The 17,849-nt window shown below is 41.0% G+C and overlaps 1 protein-coding gene across 1 annotated transcript in view; it reads left to right on the top strand.

The window, feature by feature from the left end:
- sfswap (splicing factor SWAP) overlaps positions 1–17,849 on the top strand; it is a 53,756-nt gene that overhangs the window by 28,351 nt on the left and 7,556 nt on the right. Inside the window, exons 3-13 of the mRNA XM_087141218.1 lie at positions 5,468–5,587; positions 8,534–8,634; positions 10,488–10,722; positions 11,112–11,263; positions 11,869–12,082; positions 13,387–13,609; positions 13,818–14,077; positions 14,401–14,910; positions 15,884–16,057; positions 16,758–17,052; positions 17,618–17,740. Coding sequence (XP_086997344.1) covers positions 5,468–5,587; positions 8,534–8,634; positions 10,488–10,722; positions 11,112–11,263; positions 11,869–12,082; positions 13,387–13,609; positions 13,818–14,077; positions 14,401–14,910; positions 15,884–16,057; positions 16,758–17,052; positions 17,618–17,740 — 2,407 coding nt within the window. The remainder of the gene's footprint in view (positions 1–5,467; positions 5,588–8,533; positions 8,635–10,487; positions 10,723–11,111; positions 11,264–11,868; positions 12,083–13,386; positions 13,610–13,817; positions 14,078–14,400; positions 14,911–15,883; positions 16,058–16,757; positions 17,053–17,617; positions 17,741–17,849) is intronic.

The raw sequence follows: 17,849 nt of genomic DNA, 5'->3' as shown, positions 1-17,849 counted from the left end.
AAGTATTGGAAAATGTACCAGCACATGTGCATATTACTAGTAGCTCATTGTGTATCAACAGCCTCCTCTGACCTCATTTAAATTGTTGCATTTTTTTCCCCCTTCCTTTTTCGGTTTGCTCCTTTGTTATGTTCTGAACCTGTAACAGGTTGTTTAAGGTTTTACTGTTTTGTCGGGAAATATTCATGAAGTTGGAAACTGTTCAGGGGAACTCAGGTATATACAAATTGTGTCATTGCCCAGGCAAGTGCACACCAATTTTTAACGCTGTAATCACGTAATGTACCAGTACATGTACATGTAGGTCGTGTTGGGTTGGAAATTTCCACTGGATAAGTCGGCCTAGAAATGATTGTGTTTTCCCTATAATATTGTAAAAATTAAAACTTATAAAAGACCTTCCAGGCATTAGAGCATTCGTCTCCAATATTTGGTTCCAACAGATGATTTTTTTACAGATAACCAGAGCTTTTGAACAAGTACAGATATGTGCATGTACAGTGTATCTGTAAGTGCATTGTACAGTACAGTGTACCATACTGTATGTACATTTCATGTAATCTACTCTAGCAAATTATAAAGACCTTGGAAAAACCATTCGGGAGAAAGAAAAAGGTTTTGCCAGTTAGCAAATACCGGTATGTTTGCATTTGTATGGTTGGCATTCTTCCCAAATAACTGGATGTTTTGTTGTTTTTTTAATTTTTGTTTGATGGGATTGAATTGGGTCGGGCCCAGTCACTTCTGATCGACCATATGCTTGATGTTATGAGTCATTGGTTTTCTGCGCAGTGGAGAAATTTGGAGGATTCAGGACCATTGTGAGAAAAAAAATACTCTTGGTAGTAGTCGATGTTAATCTTGAAGTCTGACATTGTTAAGGTCACTTGTACATGTACACTGTACTACGAGATTCGAGAACTATTGTACAGTACACTGTACATGTATGTGTTCAAGCCCTTGCCTTCCCAGGCTACGTTACAGTAGTAGGGCATTAACGTAATAGTTCACTGGCAGGTTCACCAAAAGGTTTTTGGCACCAGTTCCTGTGCAAGGAGCTGCTTCTACTGCTTCTGCTGTTGTTGTGTTGATAGCTTCCTCCAGTTGGCTCACCGGTCACCCGGCCGCTTGACATTTCCTGTCTGTCTGGGATTGTTGATGGGGAACCGGGAACTGGGGAGTGCGGACCTTAGATTGCAGAGGGGTTAATCGCTTAGTAGTTGAGAATGTAAGAAGCAAATTTGAATATTTGAGTTCATGTCAACAGACTATGGAATCAGCCAGCTGCAAATTTAGATGTGGTGTATTGCATGGTAATCAGTGAGAAATGAACTGCGAAAGCTAGTTAATGACTCTCTTATACACTGTACACAAATTGTAATTTAGTTTTTGCTTACTACTCACTGGTAGGGTTTGTTCATTTAAACCAAGGTAATATGATTCAGTTTTTAATTGCAAAGTGGAAATTTTTGGATATTTCATCCAAATGTACAATACATTTCATTTCATTCCAGAAAAAGTTTTGAATATTGAACGAATTTTTCACCAAAATAAATATTTTGAGAAAAAGTTTTCTAACCTCATACTGTATTTCTGAGACCATTTCCCTTGGTTACATATATCATACATGTACGTTGTACCTGAGAATGCATGTACTTCGCCCAAGATCTGAAATTTGGAATCTCACAAAGATTAAGAATCCATTGATGAAAACATGTAAGGCTGATCATGTACACGTAAAAAAGGTTCCTTGGAGTCAGAGTTTTTCAACCTGGAAATAGGTCGTTCAGATTTGTCAAATTGAAAAACAGCATGAAAAAATCCCAGCTTTAAAACGCATTCAGAGTACCACACTTTACAAATGCTAGGTATGCACAAATTACCAGTACAGTACATGTACATATACACGTACTGGTACATGTGCATTCAAGATGAAAACAGAGCTGTGGAACTCTTCATGGATTTGTCATTTTATGATGGTTTTTGCTTTTTTGAATCTGTTGGACATTTACTTAGTGTGGGTGGATGTCTTTGACATTAATAGTCCCGTTGGTTGCCTTGAGAAGTGTGTATCCAGGGTCCAATTTAATTTCAGAGGTACCTGGTACCATATGTGCAGGATGACCTCAGTGTTCCACAGTCCTCCCACTAGCTTCATTTAAAAATTTGATGGAGTCGTAAGTCCTCCAAAATCCTCTTTTTTTTTTCTTGCATGTGCACCTCGAAGGGATGACCTCTGCCTAAGCCCTTCGAAATCCTCTGGCAGTTCCATTCAATATGTTCATGCAGTGCGAATGATATCCTGGAACAGTGTGGATGTGGATATGTAATCCATATGTAGACCTGAGGCCCCCCCAAAAGTCTCCTGTTTCTGGTCACCGCGCATGTCGCCGCCGTAGACCTGCATGGGCAAAATAAAGAATTTTTTTTTATTTTGCATAAAATGATTTCCAAAAGCCACCAAACTTACTTGATCGGCAGGAATTCTGCTATCGCGTAATTTTAATGTGTTGTCAATGGGTGGGGTGGAGTAATATGTACGATAAAGGAATCCCCGGGGCCTCCATACATTTCAGTGCGGCACTCTTACCAGATGACGTCATTCATGTACCGGGGTATCTTTACACAAACACGAGCTGAACATTTTTTTCACATTTAATTTTTCCATGGTTGTGATACTGTATTTTAACAAGCTCAATCTTGCCAAGAATTGAAGCCTCTTGTTTGAGTGAGATAACTGAAATCATCGCTTCTCGTCTTACGTTCTGGTCTTTTTATTAATTCAAAGTTGTTAATTCACACTTCTCATACTTACAATGCCATGCGCTCTAAAGTATATGTGCATACATGTGCATCACTTCCAAGGCAAAAAAAAAAACGTGTCACCGCACCACTTTTGGACCAAGCCTGTGACAAGAAACCGGAGTCTCTTTTTTTGGGGGGGGGCCTAAATTTATGCATAACCGATCATTAACAACACATTGTCTGACTCAAGATCTGTACACAGTACATTTTGCATACCGCCTTCACAAAGGTTGAGATTAACAAACAACCATGTGAGTTAGGCCTCATATGCTTTTCTTTCAGTCAATTGAGTTATTTGTTATAATTCAGGGATGTCATTTTTAATTTTTTTTTCCAGGAAAAGCTTGATTTCGTTCAAGCTTTTTCATATAAAGTGATGGACTAATTTCAGGTCTGAACAGGATGTATATGTTAGGTTTCTCTGGCCACAGTTTCAGACTTTTCAGACCCTGAGAAGTGCTTGTCTCATCTTACAAACAGGTGCAATACTGATGCTGGTATGCTGTGGAGAATTGATACTGCTCAGTGCTATATGAGCGAAATGGGTCAATGTTCTCGCAGAACTACGCAGCAAGTCAATGGAATTTTATTCTCCTTCTGAACTTTCTCATTCCCTGGCCTCATTGGAGCCAATCTGGAGGGGAAAGGCCTAAGAGGGGCATGAGAGAAAGGCTGTTATGGGGTTTTCATTTTCTTTCTAAGAAAAGCTTGTAAAAAGCTCAAAACAGAGCCTCAACTCTTATAAAGACCATAAAATGTTACATCAAATTCCAATTCTACTCCCCCCACAAAAAAAATGTTTCCCCAATAATCTTTGGTTGCACAGTAATGTCTTAATTGTAAAAATCATCTTGTGAAAGGAGTACGGTAGTGACAGGGTACCAGCTGTCATTCAAATTACAAATATTTACTGGGACAAACATTGAGTACAATCCTAGTGAGGGAGGAAAAATTGCATGTTTTTCCCTCATGTACCACAGCATTTAAAAGTTACGTGTACATGTATGTTTCAGTGATTGCAAAACTGCATTTATCTTAAACTTTGCCTGTAATTTCAAATTACTGGAATCCTGAATGACATCACTGTGCCAGCATGCACCGATGCATATATAAATGTATACATGGACTACTTGGCACCAGAGAGTGGCATTGAGTCATCCTCTGACCAGACACATCAACATTATACTGTACATGTACATGTCACGGTAGCTTTCTTTAAATTCAGCAAAATAGCACGGTGTTGGATGTCCATATACGTGCACATGCAAACTTAAACTTAATTTGACCTGAAAAAATTATACACAGGACATACATGTACATAAGACTTTTTCCTGGAAGACATCACGGCCCAACACTTGCAAGAGCCTTTTTCTCTGTTAATTTTTCTGTAAGTAGGGTGAAGCATACTGTACGGATAGAGTGAATAATTTACAGCCCAAAAGTCAAACTCACTTGATGAATGACCTCCAAATGACCTCCAGATTACGTCGATTAAAAATTAAAGAGAAGCATTACCTGGACAAAATGCTGTATTAGTTTCTTGTTGGAAGATACGGTGGGTGAAATTAAATTTTAACAATAATAGCTTTGGGCATGATTTGTTTACTTTCAGTTCGTGGTGTCTGGAAGCAAATCGAAAGTACAATACGGCACAGACAGACAAACATCCACAGACAAACAAAATTAAATTTTTATGTTTTCTTGATCGTAGAACTTTTAGCTATCCTCTGATGTTGGATTTGAGGAACTCGTTTTTCTTGTTTTTGAAACAAAAACAGCCCCGAAGCTGACTCCTAGTGCACTCCTTTGTTTCAAAGGGTGGGCAGGGGCAGAAAATAAGTGAAACAAGACCAAGTTGAACTGAAATGTGAAGCCAAATGTAAGTGTGTCTTTACATATAAATGTTTGAAACTGACTCTTGAATATTAGACAAAGTAAGAGAAGGAACGTTGGGATGTCAAGCTGAGATTTTCCAAAAAAGATGTTAGTATTGTTCAAGATAAACTCTCCTGTAGCTCCAAAAATAAATCTAGGATGGGTTATTTGGAATTAAACATTTATTCTCTTCCTGTTCCATGGACGTCTGTCTTCTGTGCTCAGATTTTAATTTTGTTATATAGATGTACAACTTTTCAATTAAAAAAGGCATTACTTGCCTGGCTTCACAGAGACACTAAGCAGAAATAGTGCCTAACAAATTTATCAGCCAAGAACCTGATGATAAATTGCTGTGTTTGGCAGTTTCATGGAATTTTCTCTATTTGTCAAGCTGCTTTAGCTTTCTAAAAATCTTACTGTCTGTTAGAATTTGGCTGAAGGGAGTTTTTGTTGTTTCAAGGATGCAACATTATGTCCTGTGGTTTGATTCTCATTCTGTAGCAGTACATGTGCACGTACCGGTAGGTCACAGTTAGTAACTAATTCAGGCAGAATTCTGGTCGTGCTGGCTCTAGAAACCTGTCCCCTACCCCATCACCCAATCGCCTTCACACTATCAATCTTTTTGCATCATCATTGATGCTGCCATGGCCATTTTCGAGCTACAAGCCCCTTCGTCTCTCACTTTGTCTCTCACTTTGTCTCGGATCTGAGTGAGTTTATTATTAATGCGTGGTCTCCTCTCTCCACTGTTTGTTTGTTTTTTCCCTCTCTCTCCTTGCAGAGGAAGAGATAAAGAGGTTCAACATGGCAATCGCTTCGTCGGACAGCTCCTACAACGAGGTGGCGTTTTCCTATGATGAAGGCAAGGACGAGTATGATCCCATGAGACCAACAGAAGATGGTAAATGCTCCTAAGGCCCCCAATCTTCTTAAATGTCGCACTTGTAGCATGTCACCAGAATATGCGTGACTCTACCTTACAAAATATGTTGGGTCACATTCATGAGTTGCTTCATGTACATTACAAGTAACTTTTGAGTTTAATACAGGACCTTAAAAGCTACATGTAGTTTTACGTCACTGCTAAATTACCCAATCATGACCCAGGTTTTATTTTGTTTTCCCTTTTGTAATTAAAGGGGTATGTGGTCATGATGCAGACGTATTTATGGGACTGCTTGTCAAAAAGATATTAAGAAGATTAACACCAGGCAGTGGTGGTGCCATTGCAGTGTTTAGTTTTTTTTGGGGGGGGGCTATTGCAATCAAACTTTGGGGATGTCCAGAGGCAGAATTTTTTTAATGATGTGCTTGAAAAAAAGGGACTGCTACATACAAGTATATGTAAGAGAAGTGACTTAGTAGGCCTAAGCAGGAGCATGCAGTCATGAACGGTTGTTTTCCTGAATTGCATTCTGTCATTCGCAAACCACAAACTAAAAATAAAATCTAAAAATATATTCAGCGATATTGTGGCACAAAAATAATGTCGAATGACGTCAACCTCTAAGTCTTGTCTAAGCCTGTCCCCATCTAGCTGCTTTTTTCAACCTTTTGAAATTGAATCAATTTATTTTTTACTCCACAATGGTTGCCCCTACTAAGGCACACTGTCCATAATTTTGTTCACAATTATTGGTCAAGTTTGCAGCCCTCACAAAAATGCACAATCCATTTTCTTTTTGTCTGTTTCTCTGCTTCAGCTGTCGATATTTTCATTTCGAGATTACTCTTGCAGTGCTAGGTTTTCAAAATTTTCAATCAAGTTTTAAAAATGATTCTTGTGATGCTTGTTTCTGTGGCAGTTGGTGATGTAATGCAAAAACAAGTTTATATTTTATTGTTGCTTTGAATAAGCCCCTCCATCTTAGGAACAGGACAGGAAGTTTCATTCGACAATCAGTCAAGAAATATCCTGCATCCCTTCTTGTGCACTGTTTATCATATACATGTACTTGCTCTGGTTGCCATCACAGGCCAGAAAGGAAAGGGGCTTGCGGTCAAAGATCAGAGCCAGGCCAAATGGGGGCAGATTCACACAGGGTTCATGCATGGCTCTTGACTTCTGACCCAGGGGTGGGGGTTGGGGAGAAGGTTGGAAGGGGCACCTGAAGGTATTGAAACTCTTTAAAGTGTGTCTGGCGTGTTGATAGAGAGGTCAGTGATGGTGCTCCTAACTGTTCATCAAATGTGCAGTGAACAGTAAGTCATAACCATGGCCTTCAACTTGAAAAAACGTTTGTCCATAAGAAATACTGCTCATTGCCAGAAACAAGATTGGTTTTGTTATGCTTGGGGGTCCATTCATTGCTTGTGTAAAAGTACTTGTCCGTGGAAACCCACTAGGACAATGCTGACACTTTCACAATACTGAAGACTCGGGAGGTCATATTAAATACAGGTACATCAGCCAGCATATCATCTGCTATTATCTCTCCAAATGGTGTTCTCTGAAGCAATAAGTGTTGAACAAACTTCTTTGCTTTTCCACAGAATAAACAATATTATATCATTGGCACGTGTGAATATTGAGCATTACTGTACTTACGCATATGTACCTTATGCATGTCTAATCCATCATGAGTTCTTTCTTTAACTGTTATACAATATTTTTGTGTACCAGCTTGATGTAGAAATTCACCTTCTGCTCCTAGTCCTACATGTATCTGTTCAATAGCTCCTCTGCCCTTTCCCTTTAAAAAGAAGTAGAAGTTGTCCAGGAATTTTCTTTTTTCATTGTGTCTCTGACATAAAGTTTAAATTTTATTTATTTTGCAACACTGTTGTATTCCGGTCCAGCACAAGTCCTTTCAAAAGTCCCTTCACAAGGCCAGTCATAAGTAACAGGGTGAACAATGACAAAAGAATGCTTATGTCACAGCTCATCTGAATATGGTTCCTTGTAAATTGGCTCAAGACTGAATGACTTGTGATGGACTTGTGATGGACTTACAGGGACTTGCATTGGGCTCAAATACAACACTGTTGTGTAAGGTTAGATGGTAGTGCAACCAAAACTCCAATGTTGTAAAGGTCAAAGAGGTTTGTTTGTGTTGTTTGTCCATCAAGTTCTCATGGGCCTGTATTAGGGAGGTCCTTTGGGGGGGGCAATATTTGGTAGGCACTCCATGCTATCTAACCACAAAATCTACTGGAAGTGCAAGGTACACCACTCATTTCTCACTGGTTGGGTTTGGAGCAAACAGGAATCAAGGTTCTTATTTGGAGCACACACACGTGTACATGTATTTTTCAAATTCAAACTTGAATCATGATTGCTGATGTACATGTTTATAATAATAATAATTGAAAATTTATCATGCGCCATTTCCATAAAAATGATCAACACCGCAGTACAAGTCGACATAAAAAATGTTTGTTTAAAATGAATGCTTATTCAAGAATTACAGCTACATTTACAAATGTACATGTACATGTACCTGTATCAGGAAGTAGAACAAGTTGAATGTTATGTGAAATATAAGGTGGCCAAATGTCAAATATGTTTGGTTTATCAGTCTCGCTAACCCCAAAATCACTGAATAAAGTTTGTTAATAGGTTGACCAAATACTTTTATCTAATTTTAGCATCAAACCTGGTACCAGATACGTATGAGTGTATTTTCAGGAAAATATTGGCAAAGTACAAGCCATCTGGTATTTGTATAATACGTCAAAAAATTGTACACCGGTAAATTTGACAGTTGACAGAGATTTTTAAAATTATTTCTTGTTAAATCTTTATTGGAAATTGCATTTACTTTGTCCTTACCGGTACTTGTTCAGAAGTGTAACCTCCTCCTCTATACAAATGAACGTAAACTCTTGCTTCTGTCACCCAATCCAGAGGAGCAGTTTCCCAAGACTCCACCCAAGTGTAAATCACCGGAGCCTGAAGAACCTTTCATTGCTCCAGCTGAGATGAACATTCCCATGGGAGTGGAAATGGTAATAGGAAAAGAGACAACACCCACCTCTACAAAACTCTAATGCTTTTATGATTTATTCATGAAGCAGCTGTTGCTTGAAAGCATTTGGTTCCAATTGGGCACTTTAAACAATTGCCAAAGTTTCAGCTAAATGCAATTTTTCGGGCACCCCGTCAGTGTACTAGGCCTACTTGCTTCTTTGCTACATGTAGGTGCAATATTTTCTGACTGATTTGCTGAGGATTAAAGCCAAAGTTGTGCATGTGTTAAAAAGATAGCCTGAACGTTTGACATAGGATGGCCAAGTTCAAAATTTTGCTTCCAAAGAATGAATACCACTTACTAGCTATATCATTTATGTTAGATATCGGCTGATGACCAAAATTCTTGAAACTGAAGTCTTTACCAGTACTTTGAGCATATGAACATGTTGGTGAAAAAAGGAAAAGGTATAGGCATTAGCTCTTGTTATTCTGCCTGAAACTTACTCATGTATATGAGAGTGGGAACTAGGTTGATATCAAAACAATTTCCGTGACCAAGAGTTTTTGAAGTGGGGCACAGTGCGCGCACTTGGATGCTATCAGTGGAAGACCAATAATGGGATGACTTTTGAAAGGTCAAACTTGTATTCATTTACTCTGAGTTGTTACTCGTTGCCAGCTCGTAGAAATGCTCAGCCCTGTCCGATAACAAACTGCTGGAAGAGGTTTCTCCCAAATGAGGTTTCAAGTTGTTATGGAATATATTCATGCTTTCTGGGCCCATTTTCAAGCCACTGAATGTTCCTTGCAGTAATGAAAAAATATGTCTAAATGCATGTTGCAAAGCAGTTAGACAAGTGGTAACAAATTACATCCAATAATGATTAAAGGATGTTTTCATGAAGACCCCTCTCCCATTTCAGCTTCACAGGTAAATTTCTGTGCCTTGTACTGTACATGCAAATACATTGACTGAGGCCTTGAATGAGCCCATATGAGAAAACTGTTGTCCTGAATATTGGTTTTAGACCTTGTTCGTGACTCGGGCCCAAGTTCATAGAGGTGCTCAGCAAGGAAATTGGTTAGAGGGTTTGCATGCACATGTATGTATGTGTAGTTAGTGAAAATCAGCTGAGAACAAATCGTTAGTGGAACACAGTCTATGACATTTTAGCTGTCAAGCCAGTTTTGCTAAGCATATTTTTCTGTACTTACCACATTTGTGTTTCAAGATGCTCTGTGAAGTGAGCAAGCATGGTACATGTATTTAAGATAAAACCAAGGTCATTTAAGAACAAAGCATGCTTGTAGGACTTTGTACAACCATGTAACAGGCCATGTGCACACATATTGCTGTTCCCGAATGAAGATGGGCATGTTTCATTTTTGGCACACTCCATTGATATACTGAACTGGCTTGTAGGACCCCGCTCTTAGAAGTCACACTTGCCTGTGTTCAAGAAGGACACCATATGCCAAAGCAGCAAGCTGGTATCTTCAGAATCTTCCTAGGCTGTAACCAATTATACTTAGCTGTGGCTGACAGCAGGGCACACTTCTATCAGAAACTTGCAGCTGCTAGCCAGCTGCCTGGCTTCCTTAGTTGCCTGTGTTATGTTGAGCCAAATTACTTTCTGAATGTGGCCTTATATTATGGTGAGCTGTTTTGGCCACTCATCAATACTTTTTTTGGCCATAATGTTCTTAAGAATGAGAATTGACATTTCATTTGTAAATGAAAAACAGAACTCTCACGTGCCATTTAATATAGTCAACACTTTTAAGAAGAGTTGTGGCCACTACCCACTGCCCTCTTTTTTACACGTACATATTCTTGATTTCGAATTTCTATGTCCAAATATTTTCCTCCCATCTTTTCTTCCCACAGCCGGGGACCAAAAAGACCCATAAGTTCATGGAAAAGACAGCCCGATTCATCCTGCGTCAGGGGGCCCAGATGGAGATCATCCTCAAGACTAAGCAGGCCAACAATCCCCAGTTTGACTTCCTCCACTTTGACCACTACCTCAACCCTTACTACAAACACCTGCTCAAGCTCATCAAGAGTGGCAGGTACAAGGGACTTCCTGAAGATCAGGAGGAGGATAACCACAAGAAACAGGGTAAAGGCAGGTTATTAATCAGTTGCGTGATGGTGAACGCCAGACGCTGACGATCATTGAACGCTAAAGCTTTTTGGGGCAGTGTATAGTCGTCACTTGACATTCGTGCATAAAGCATGAAAAATGCACATAAAACGCGCCATCAGGTGTGACAAGCATGCATGGACTGACTCAGTCATGAAATGTCAGGTCAGCAATGGTATCAAATTTAAACTACATGTATTCGAATTTTTTACTGGTGACGCCAGTGCAACTGTTGCCTTCAGTTTGAAATTTTACACGTGCTTCTTTTTTACCGGAAAAAAAAATTCAGGAAATATCTTTCCTTTTTTAAGTTAAATTTTACTGCCAAGTTGAGACAAATGTCAAGTTTTTTTGTCTACGTACAGGTGGGAACAACAGGGTAAGGAAGCACAGTAACCATAGCAGCAGTGGTGGAGATGACGACGATGACGACGATGATGATAATGATAACAGTGGTTACTTACACCCCAGCCTCCTGGGCAGGTCGAGGCCAAAGCCCACACCTATGCAGGCAGGGGTAGGTATCACAGTCTGGATAAGACAGGAATCTTGAATGAACAACAAAGCATAATGATGTCGTGTTTGGGTTACATGTACATGTACGCTTGCCTATGGTAGTGACGTACATGTACATGTAGGACGCAATTTATCGAGCCCTTGGACACCTTGGAGTTGCTCTGAAAGGATTAAAATGATACTGCTTAAATGTTTCTTGAAATACATATCAGCGTATGTATTTGTATATTTTCATGTGTGAGCAATGTTTTCAGACAGTGCTATTTCAAAAGGTGCGGATTTCATTGAGAAAAGTATGAGAGAGGTCAGTTTAGAGTGTTGTTTGTTCAGTGTACTGTGTAGCATACACTGCTATGTGGTAATGATAAGAAAAACAATTTTTTAAAATGCATGGTATTTCAAAATTTTCAGTTGAATGGGTACAAATTCACAACTTGTTTGAGTCTGGGCTTTACAGCAGATGTGGCTATCAAGTGCCTGTCATACTGGCATTGTTTTGTACCTCTGCCACTGAGCAAGCGATAAGGGTACAGATTTGCATAACATTCAGTTCAGCTCCTCAATAACTCAACTTGATCGTTTTCGGTCTGTTGTTTCCCATTCCAGACAACAACCATCCAGACATCTACCTCTGTCCCACTGGCTTCCTCCTACCATCATCCCCCGATGGATTTCAGTAAGCCGCCCCCTGTCATGGGGTACCACGACTCCAACATCCTGCCGCCCGCTGTTGACCCTTCATTTGTGACTCCCTCGGGATACTATGACCAGTCGGGGGTCTACCCAATGTTCCAACCTCCACCTCCGCCCCCTCCCTCCGGTAAGTGGAACATGCCTTGGAATATACAGGGAGCCGGTTAGATGGTTTGCGGTATGATATCCCCCATCATGGAGCATCGAGGCTATAACACACAACTGTCATTCTGCTCTGGGTATTTGCCCCGCATTGGCTCCAAAATGCCTGAATATTGAGGAGCAGTTGTCTATCCAGTCTGCCCTGAGCAGGAGCATTTCCTCATTGGTTGAAAAAAGCCATGTTGGTTGGAAGAACTCATTTTTCCAAGGATGGATTTGCGCTGGGGAGTGCTCATTTTCTTGGTAGCAATGCGATTGCAACACCCGCGTTTGATAGTCATACATGAACTGGTGATGTGCAGTTACTACCAAAGGAGCCTCCGTTGCTAAGAAAATTGGTTCCTAGTGAATCATTCCCGTTTTCATAGTTAGACCTATGTACTGATGACACCACACTTTGTATACATCTGTGCTTTCCTATGGCACTCAGTGGACTGTGGGGTCCCCACTAACTCCCCAAGAAAATGCACATGTAAACATCAGTACTGATACAGTCAGTATGCTGACCTACTGGTGCTCATTATCTAGAAGCCAGTGAACATCTTGGCCTTTTGTCCCAACAGGGAGCTGTACAAATGAATGGCTTTACTGGGTAGTGGAGGTATTAGGGTTAAACAATGGAGATCAGTTATATGCAACATAATCTCATTATTCCCTATGGTAAATGGATAATGCCTCAGCCCTGATGTCTAGTGGACATTTGAAGCAAGATATAAGATGGAGAGAACCCCCCCCACCTTTGTGTTGGTCATTGTTTGATCGGAATCTCAGGAATTCTTTACAGACCTCTAGGGGGATGTGCTAGGTAACAATAGTCTACAGTGTGTATAGGGATTGGACAGGTAAGGGGGGGGTACCCCTCCGTCCCATATCTTGCCTGGTATACTAGTGGAAGCTGCAGGAAGTATTGTTTGCCAAGCTCCTACTTTGATGTTAATCTGATTGGGTAATAGACTCTACCTTAATGTCCCTATCAGCCAGGCTGGGTGACCTCTTTCAAATAAATAGAATCAGCCTTTTCAATTGGTTACACATCGGCAACTCTTCTTACTACCGGGAACCCTAGGTTTTCGGTGGTTAAATAAATAGCTATGTTGTCCCTTATTGTCACTTGACCAGAAAAAAGTACATTTGCAACTCGCCTTGATAGAGAATAAAGCAACATTAAGCAACATTTTACACATTTTTAAAAAAAAATATTTAATAACATGAAAGAACCATGTTTCTCTGGTTGCTTTTAGTAATAGAATCTCCCTTTTTATCTTAAAGATGCAGGGGCAGCCTTATCACTACCAACAGTGCCACCACCCCACTTCTCAGGGGTTGACCCTGCCTACGTCCTACCTAATCCCCCTCCAAGCATCCACCCCGGGCTTGGTCACCCTACCCTGGGTCTGGATCCTAGCGTACATGTACTACCTCTCCAAGAATCGCCGTCAGTGCCCCCGACTGCTGCCGGGCCGATGGGCTCGATACCTTCGGCTGACATTAGGTAGGGGTCGGAAATCACTATTATTTTTAAATGATGCAGACGGGTTTATTCCGAGACATGGTGTGCACAAAATTGTGGACTTGCTCTTAAAAAGAATGCCACAAATTACATGAAAAACTTGGAAAGTACTAGACATTGGATATGAAAAAAAGTTGTTTTTTAGAGTCAGCGTTCAATATTTGGCACAAAAATCTCTCTTGTTTTGCAGTGAGGCTGAAGTTCCAGGGGTCATTCCGCCACCGCCAGACATTCAACCCATCATTGACAAGCTGGCAAAGTTTGTGGCCAAGAACGGTATGGACTTTGAGGCTAGCGTGCGGAGCAAGTCGGACCCCCGCTTTGACTTCCTCCTACCCTGGCACAAGTACAACGCCTACTATGTGCAGAAGAAGAACATTTTTGTCAAGGAGATGGGGGGCAAGACGGAGGAGGAGGCTGGGGAGAGCAAGGAGGAGAAGATGAAGAAAGGTTGGTGAAAGTTCAGGAGGGGAGCACTTTTAGTCTGTCTCAAAAACTGGAAAACTCCGAGTCTTATATAGCAGAGGTTTTAGAGATTGTGTCTCCATTAACAGAGGGTAAATTTTAACACTCATTCAGGATGGTTTTGCATTGGCATTTACCAAGTTTTAGCTATTCAAATGATTTCCACGTTTTCAGTCCTGACAACTTATTTTCACAGTTGTTGGTTGGCATAATTTTGGAGTATCTACATGTAGGTGCTGAAGAACTTTGCTGTAAACATTGTTTTGGGAAGGAATTTAGTCATATGAGTGTTCTCAATTCTACTTTAGTTGCAGTGAGTTTTTCCATCAAACCGAAGATGTCCAAAGAAGAGCGCCCTCTGGAGAGGAAAAGTGCCCTGCCCATCGAGAGCAGCGACTCTGAAGAGGAAGAGGAGAAGCCACCGCCCAGGCTCCCTCCTCCGGAAAGCCTCGTCGACTTCGTTAGGACTGCCATGCCCCCGCAGCTGGGTCGGCCGATCAGAGCTGGACCCGAAGATCGCGACCTTCGAAGGGAGGTCAGAGGGGACGACCCCGAGGTCCAGAGGTTGTGGAGCGATTTCCCTGGCCAGCCGCCTTTTAACCCTGCCTTCCGGGGCCAGCAGTTCCCCGACAGAACTAACTTGCCCCCACATGAGGGGCCGTATCAGGAGAGTGCCTATCGGGAACCAGCTTACAGAGAACCGCCCTCTCTTGGATACTCTGAGCATTCGGATCCATCCACGGAGCGGGACGGGGTACGATCGAAGGGGCCACATGACAGAGGACGAATGAGTGAGGAGGAATGGCAAATGAAACAAGGTGAACAAGTCTTGACACTTTTAATCATGTACATATATTTAGTTAAAGATTCAGTTCTCCTTGGCTTCATTAGTTTCATTTAAGAGTTGGAGAAATTCTTCGGAGAAAAGGATACACAGTTGTTAAATTACTATTTCTTTTCCTCAAACCTAAATTGCTTGCCCTTTGTGAAAACATTGACTACTTCACAGATCAATAAATATTTGGAACTGTATTTTATGGTACTCTTCATTATGATATTAAAAAGTTGATATCCCTAAGTAAAATGGATGTCGACCCCAGAATACTGTAAAGGCATATATTGGATCAGGTGACTGGGGAATGGTGAATTAACAGTTGCTTTGGTGCTCTCACGAAAAGTAAAATGTACGGTAAAAAAGTCAGGATCGTAAGAACACAAGACCATCCAAGCCACTATTGATTCCTCATCTGCATCCCTATCATTGAAGAAATCAGAACTCCCTTTTGGCATCTTGAAGTATTCTTCTTGTCGTTTCAAGATGTATTTTTTTTTGCGTTGGGGAGATGTTGATTTATATAATGGGTTTTGCCCTTACCCAACGTATATATATAATTCGCGGTACCCGCTGCTTCACCTGACTCAGACCAGCCAGCTGACCCTGGCAAGCTCGGTGGTCAAGTGGTTAAGACGTCTACATTAGTAAGCAGGAGGTCGTGGGTTCGAGTCCCACCCGAGTAAGCTTGTGACTTTTTTTGCAAGCTCTCAGACAAGCACTGAGCATACAGTGTTTATTTATACGTTGGGTAAAAACCCGTTATATAAATATTCTTCTTGTGTTTTTTTAGTTGGCCAGATACAGATTTATTCAAGTGAGTTGCTTTGGATTTCTTGACAGTATTGTTATATATAAACACAAGTCAAAGCCTCGGTGACTTCAGAAAGTTGTATTCAAAGCTAAAGATAGGAAGGTTATTTTGTTGTGTGTGTTGGAATTGTTAATTTGAATTGAAGCCAAGATGCGGCTCGAAGATCGGCTAGCCTCGGCGGCACGGGAAAAATTGGCATCTGCCTCCAAAGAACGCATCCAGCAGATGGAGCGACGGAAGAAAGCAGCAGTTTTTCTGAGCATGATCAAGGACCGCCCCCAGGCTGGTGCGGCTGCAGAACTAGACAGCATGGAAACAGGTGAGAGTGGGACACTTAGGAAAGTTTTTAGTCAAATTCCAATCAAAAGTACTGTACATAAACCACAATTACAAGAATTATAGAGAGTAGCTCTGGCGTCATGATAGTTTTCTGACCCAGAGTGGGGTCAGATTGATTTCTTACAGGTTTTGTGCTAAATCAGTGTTTACAATGCAAATAAAACCAGCAAGAAGGATGATTGTCTTAGCATAGACCAACCAGAAAGAAAACTTTTGCAAACTGTAAAAAGCAAGTTTGAACCAAAGTCCATTTGTTGACCACTTGTTAATTTTCACAGGTAACGTGTGCTACAGAATTTGCTGTGGGTACCAGGTAAAATTAACCAGTGCTTGACTAACTAACTTGACGAACTTGCCCAGAGCTGTTGCCAGTCCTCATACCAGAAAGGTCTTGAATTATGAAGTCGGTTTTGTCACATGGACCCTTGTACTTCTTTTTATAAAGGTTTACAAACAGAGGTTTCCATTGATATGACCTACAAACAATGATATGTCTGGTATGGGATGACAGTCTTGATGAATGTAGTGCAGTTTGTGTTCAGTGTAGGTATACTGAAAAGTTTACTGCGGACTTGGTTGCTCTTTTCAAGACCCCACGTTTAACTGGTGACAGAAAGGCATCATCTTTTCCTCCAAAGAGGACTTACATTGACTTGTTTTTCTGAAAATGTTTGTCAAAGCACCTACTGCAGAACCAAACAACATTCCAATGGAAACGGTCAGTCCAGCCGAGAAGCAACGAAAGACCGACTCGAAAGGGGAACGGAAGAAGCACAAGAAGCACAAGCACCGACACGGGGGCAGCCGCCGTAGCCCCTCCCCGGACAAGAAGCACAAGACCCCACCCAGGTCCTACCAGGATGCCTACCGACTCGCCCGGGAAGGCAACGGCAAGCTGCGATCCAGGTCCACCTCACCAGGGGGCAGGTTGCGACCCGCAATCCCACCAAAGTCTTACCAGACTACCAGAAAGCGGTGAGATGTGCACCAAGCTGGAGTGGTGGGGTTCTTGGTTCCGTTCTGAGTTCAACATCTCCTTTTTTTTTGTTCCTAGTTGTAATGGGATGTGTTCTCAGTTTGTAGTCTCTTAACCTAGCATTTAACACTTATTTAGGAAACTTAACTCAGCTTCTAGCCTACTAGGAGCATCAGTTTAGGTTCTCAATTGCAAATGTTCATTATATAGGACCTGTTATCTTACAGATCCTTTTTTATTCTCGTCAAGTCTATTAAACAGAAAGTTTCTTGTTTTACCATTTATTGTTACTCATGTATACCCCCATTTAATTCTAAGTGGTAGTTTGAAGGACTGTGTTGTTTTTTCCCTTGTATTTTGATCTAGGAACCAGTTTAAGGTTTTAGGTCTTGTCCTAATGTAACTTTTAGTATTGGTTTCCATCATTATTGGTTCTAGGTTCCATTCCATTTCTTCTATCAGTTTTTTATCTATGTTTGGGGAGTACTCTGCTTTGGATTGCGAACTGGTCTTTCAAGCCACACCCTCTTGATTCAAAAACTTTCCTCTTAAATGCTTGTTCAGATCACCAAAGCGAAGAAGGAGATCTCGGTCAAGGTCAAACTCTCCTGTCCAACCTCTTCGGACAGACTTAGCACCACGGCGATCCAGTAATCTTGGAGTCACCAGTCTTCCAACCAAGTCACGGTAGGTGTTAGTATCCGTGATCCTCATTTTTTCCTATGACAACAAATTCAGTTTCCATTGGGTAGTACATTTTACAGTTGTGTAATTTCTCATAATTTTCTGAATTTCT

Source organism: Acanthaster planci, linkage group LG09 (assembly GCF_054643075.1).
Source record: "Acanthaster planci isolate LZ-2023a linkage group LG09, COTS_SCS, whole genome shotgun sequence".
NCBI classification, from domain to species: domain Eukaryota; kingdom Metazoa; phylum Echinodermata; class Asteroidea; order Valvatida; family Acanthasteridae; genus Acanthaster; species Acanthaster planci.
Note: the sequence above shows the minus strand (reverse complement) of the source record. Positions and strands in the feature narration are given on the sequence as shown.